This window comes from Sinocyclocheilus rhinocerous, unplaced genomic scaffold, assembly GCF_001515625.1.
Source record: "Sinocyclocheilus rhinocerous isolate Xijiao unplaced genomic scaffold, SAMN03320098_v1.1 scaffold1822, whole genome shotgun sequence".
Lineage (NCBI taxonomy): Eukaryota > Metazoa > Chordata > Actinopteri > Cypriniformes > Cyprinidae > Sinocyclocheilus > Sinocyclocheilus rhinocerous.
Genome location: NW_015638936.1, coordinates 306633 through 311228, shown reverse-complemented (window position 1 = coordinate 311228; position 4596 = coordinate 306633). Strand labels below are relative to the sequence as shown.

The following is a 4596-nucleotide window of genomic DNA, read 5'->3' as shown; positions in this document are numbered from 1 at the left end:
AGACTTAAAAATGATGCTATATTAATATATAATTAGTTAATTAAATCTAATAATTAAAGTAATTAAAACACTATGAAGCAGTTTTTTATTATTAATATTATTAATGTTATAGATAGATATATTACTGATACAATCATTTATTATTGTTATTATTATTATATAAAAAATTAAGAATTTGTTTAAAACAATTAAAAAATGATTAAAATAATTAAAAGAAATTGCTATGAAGCAGTTTTTATTATTAGTGTTATAAAATGGTGATAATAACAACAACAACAATTAAGAATTCAAAATAAATAACTAATTATTTAAGTAATTAATACAGCTGTGAAGCATTAATGTTACTATTAATATTAATAATGTCATAGATATTATATAACCCACAATGATTTTGCTGTGAACATTCATATCCAGTTTCATTGATCACATTTATAAGATGCGTAAATACTCGATAAACTCACCTTGGCCGAGTCACAGATGACGAGTTCAGCAGAAACCCAGTCAGCGACACAGTCTGCGTGTGTGAGGAGCCTCTGCAGCGGGCCCCGGGGCCCCGACACGTCCCTGAGCAACAGACTGCTGCCCTCTAGAGGCGAGGAGGCTGGAGACGCACACCTGACCAACACACAGCAACATTTACACAGTCTGCACACAGAACTAGCAGACAGACTGGACATATCTGTGAAGCTGAAATATAAATATACACACATGCACTTTTTTAAATCAAGATTTTAGGTGAAAATGATTTTTTCGCTTCTCATTTTTACACATTTGTTAATGTTACTGCTGCTGCTGCTGCTATTATTATCATATAGTTGCATTCAATTTGCACATGTTACTGTACTGTTATTTTGCACATAAATCAATATTGTATTTGCACATACAGATGTACATAGTCTATACTTCTATATCTACATAGTTTATATTTCTACTGCATAGTTTTATTTAATTTTTATTATGTTTGAGTGTGTGTTTATTTTATTTTTTACATAGTTTTTGCTCTCGGCATTCACTGTGGACAGCAAATAAATAATTTCACTGTACAGGGAACCTGTTTTCCTCACTGTGCACATGACAATAAACGCTTTGAATCTTGAATCCTATGCATGTAAAATATGCTGTTTGGTCATTGTTCAGCAGGGTTTTTTTTTTAGAAGAACTAGAATTATAAAATAAAAATGGGACAGCGGAAACTCACCTGGAAATGTTTCCAGAGTTTTCTGTCACTCCGTGAGCTCTTGAGTTCTGGAAGTGAACCGGATGACAGTCCTGAAATATTTCCTGCATAAATAACAGACGATGAGACATGAACATACACGATATAGTGATGCTGTCCTCATATAAAGTCTGTTTCCAAGCGAGAATCAAGACCAGCATGAAAATAAGATGATCATGTGTCTCCACCTAGAGTTGGATCAGGAAATTACAGCATGAGAACAGAGCAGAAAAGACAGGAAAAATAGAGTGATCATGTCAAAATAAAATAAAATAAAATAAAGGATAATAATGAAAATTGGAAATTAAGGACATATGTATTTTGAGTAACACTATAAGCCAAAAGTTTGGAATAATTAAGTTTTTTTTTATGTTTTTGAAAGAAGTCTCTTCTGCTCACCAAGGTTGCATTTATTTGATCACAAATCCAGTAAAAATTGTGAAATATTATTACAATTTAAAACAGCTGTTTTCTATGTGAATATCTGTTAAACTGTAATTTATTTCTGTGATCAAAGCTGTATTTTCAGCATCATTACTCCAGTCTTCAGTGTCACATGATCTTCAGAAATCAGTATAATATGCTGATTTGCTGCTCAAGAAACATTTCTGATTATTATCAATGTTGAAAACCGTTGTGCTGCACAATATTTTTGTGGAAACCGTGATACATGTTATTTTTCGGGATTCACAGATGAATAGAAAGTTCAAAAGAACAGCATTTATTTGAAATAGAAATATTTTGGAGCATTAGAAATGTCTTCACTGTCACTTTTGATCAATTTAACGCATCTTTACAGAACACAAGCATAGTGTGTGACCATTTCCACAAAAATTCTGGGCAGCAGAACTGTTTTCAACATTGCTAATAATCAGAAATGTTTCTCGAGCAGCAAATCAGCATATTATACTGATTTCTGAAGATCATGTGACACTGAAGACTGGAGTAATGATGCTGAAAATACAGCTGCGCATCACAGAAATAAATTACAGTTTAACATATATTCACATAGAAAACAGCTGTTTGAAATTGTAAAAATATTTCACAATTTTTACTGGATTTTTGATCAAATAAATGCAGCCCTGGCGAGCAGAAGAGACTTCTTTCAACATTTAAAAAATCATAATTATTCCAAACGTGTGTGTGCTGTGTGTTTGATGAATGCATTGGGGTGTTTCTGATCACCTGCTCCAGTAAGGTGAGCTGCTGAGTGATGTGCAGCGGCGTGTGCTCGCTCTGACTGAAGGGACGTCTCTCGTCTGATCTCAGACTCATCAGAGAGGCGTAACACGGCCGAGGAAGAGCCGCAGCGATGGAGAAGACTTTCTCTTTACTCTGGAGCGTCTGAGGCTCCACCACACGCCACTGGAAACCCTGCACACGCGTCCACATCAACAACACCATATACTAGCAGCCAGATCACTGACTTCTGCTGAAATGCTTGAAATTAATGTTTTATATAAAATGTGTTCGATTTTCTTAAGGCAAGACACTACATGCAAAACCAGTGTTTTTTCATGCACTGATCAATTTTGACATTTTTTTTAGATGTTTTGCTACTATAACATGTATTTTTTCAGACTAGTGGAAAGAAAACATTCAAAATACAAAGTTAAGTGTTTCTTTTATTATGCCGTAGATTTCAGTTTCAATACATATCTTTAAAGGCCGCACGTTTTTATCCCCCACTTCAGTAACACTTACATTCAACAAACTTTACAGTTTTATTCCTTTCTATATTCTGAAGCTTTTTACTGAGCGGTATGTTCATATATAATTGGCTTGATTTATATTTAACATTGCATTCCTGAAAATAAATGGAAATCATATAAAAAAATTTAATTAGTGCCTTAAATGCATTTTAAAAACAGTTTGATAAACAAAATAAAATAAAACAATAAATAAAAAATAAATAAAATAGTGCATATTTAATTAGATAATGCATCTTTTAAAAACGTATAAATAAACAAACAAACAAACAAACAAACACACACACACACCAACAAACAAACAAACAAACAAACAAATAAAATAAAATAATAAAATAAAATAATAAAATAAAATAAAATAAAATAAAATACATTCATCAAAAGAAGATACCAAGAGCAGGTTACACAGTATTATTTTCATCAACAGTACACTGTGTTCCTAATCACTACAACCCATCTTAATTAGGTACCTAATATCCATCTTTTTAAACACATTTTTATTCATAAGCATGCTGTCATTTTTTCCAGATCCGTCCACTGGTTGGTTGTGTTTCCAATGGACTGTTATCATTGTCTTCTAAATGCAAATTTAACCATAACATTTCAGAAAACCAGTAATAAAAAACCCCAACAATATTTCAATTGGCAATGTAAGTATTGTGATTTCATCTGTGGTGTTTTGCCTTAAATGCTTGAGCATTTTGAGCTTTGACTTGCACAGACCTTTGGAGCAGCATCTTGGATGGATGGTCTCCTGCATGAGGAGTTCACTGAGAGCTTCTCCTCGTCATCTGGGCCGCTGATGGAGGCGTCAAACACACATGACGGGCCACAGACGCGCCTCCTCCTGGGTGAGGCCTGGAGCGCCGCCAGCAAACTCTCTCCTCGACTGTCCACAGGTGCCATCTGAAGTGTTGGGGAAAGTTACTTTGCATTAAAAGTAATGCATCACAATATTGCGTTACTCCCTAAAAAATTGCGGTACTTAGTTACTTATTATGGAAAGTAGTGTGTTACATTACTTTTGCATTACTTTTCCTCATCTGGGCTGGGCTTGCTAATTTGTTTTTAATATAAAAATGTATATTTTTGGCAAATGTAAAGGCCCTTTCACACCAAAAGTGAAATGGATAAGCCTCAGCCATTCTGGATTGCACGAAGCATAGAATGCAGGAGAAGAAAGTTCAACACTCTTCAGCAATTAAAAAAGAAAAACAAATGTCATGTTTATCTTAAGTCATTTTTGCTTATTAATATGGTTGAAGTGGATCATCGAAGGTTGGCAGCAAAGATATTGGTTAAGAAATTGGGATTTAAATGCATACAAGATATTTGTGTTATTTAATACATTTAATTATTGCAGGTTTGCATTGCACTGTTTTCATTCATTTTGAGGAACACTGAATGTGTTTCTGTGCAGTGAGATGAGTAAATGCATGTTTCATGAAGATATTTTGTAAATGTCCTACTGTAAATATATCAAACCTTAATTTTTGATTAGTAATATGCATTGCTAAGAACTTAATTTGAACAACTTTAAAGGCGATTTTCTCAATATTTAGATTTTTTTGCACCCTCAGATTCCAGATTTTCAAATAGTTGTATCTCGGCCAAATATTGTCCTATCATAACAAACCATACATCAATGGAAAGCTCATTTATTCAGCTTTC

The 4596-nt window shown here is 33.5% G+C and overlaps 1 protein-coding gene across 1 annotated transcript in view; it reads right to left on the bottom strand.

Annotated features, from left to right (window-relative positions):
• Positions 1 to 4596, bottom strand: part of kndc1 (kinase non-catalytic C-lobe domain containing 1) — a 68741-nt gene that overhangs the window by 5363 nt on the left and 58782 nt on the right. Inside the window, exons 24-27 of the mRNA XM_016565409.1 lie at positions 3649 to 3831; positions 2402 to 2590; positions 1199 to 1281; positions 462 to 615 (exon numbers count right to left, since the gene is read on the bottom strand). Of these exons, the coding sequence (XP_016420895.1) occupies positions 462 to 615; positions 1199 to 1281; positions 2402 to 2590; positions 3649 to 3831 (609 nt within the window). The remainder of the gene's footprint in view (positions 1 to 461; positions 616 to 1198; positions 1282 to 2401; positions 2591 to 3648; positions 3832 to 4596) is intronic.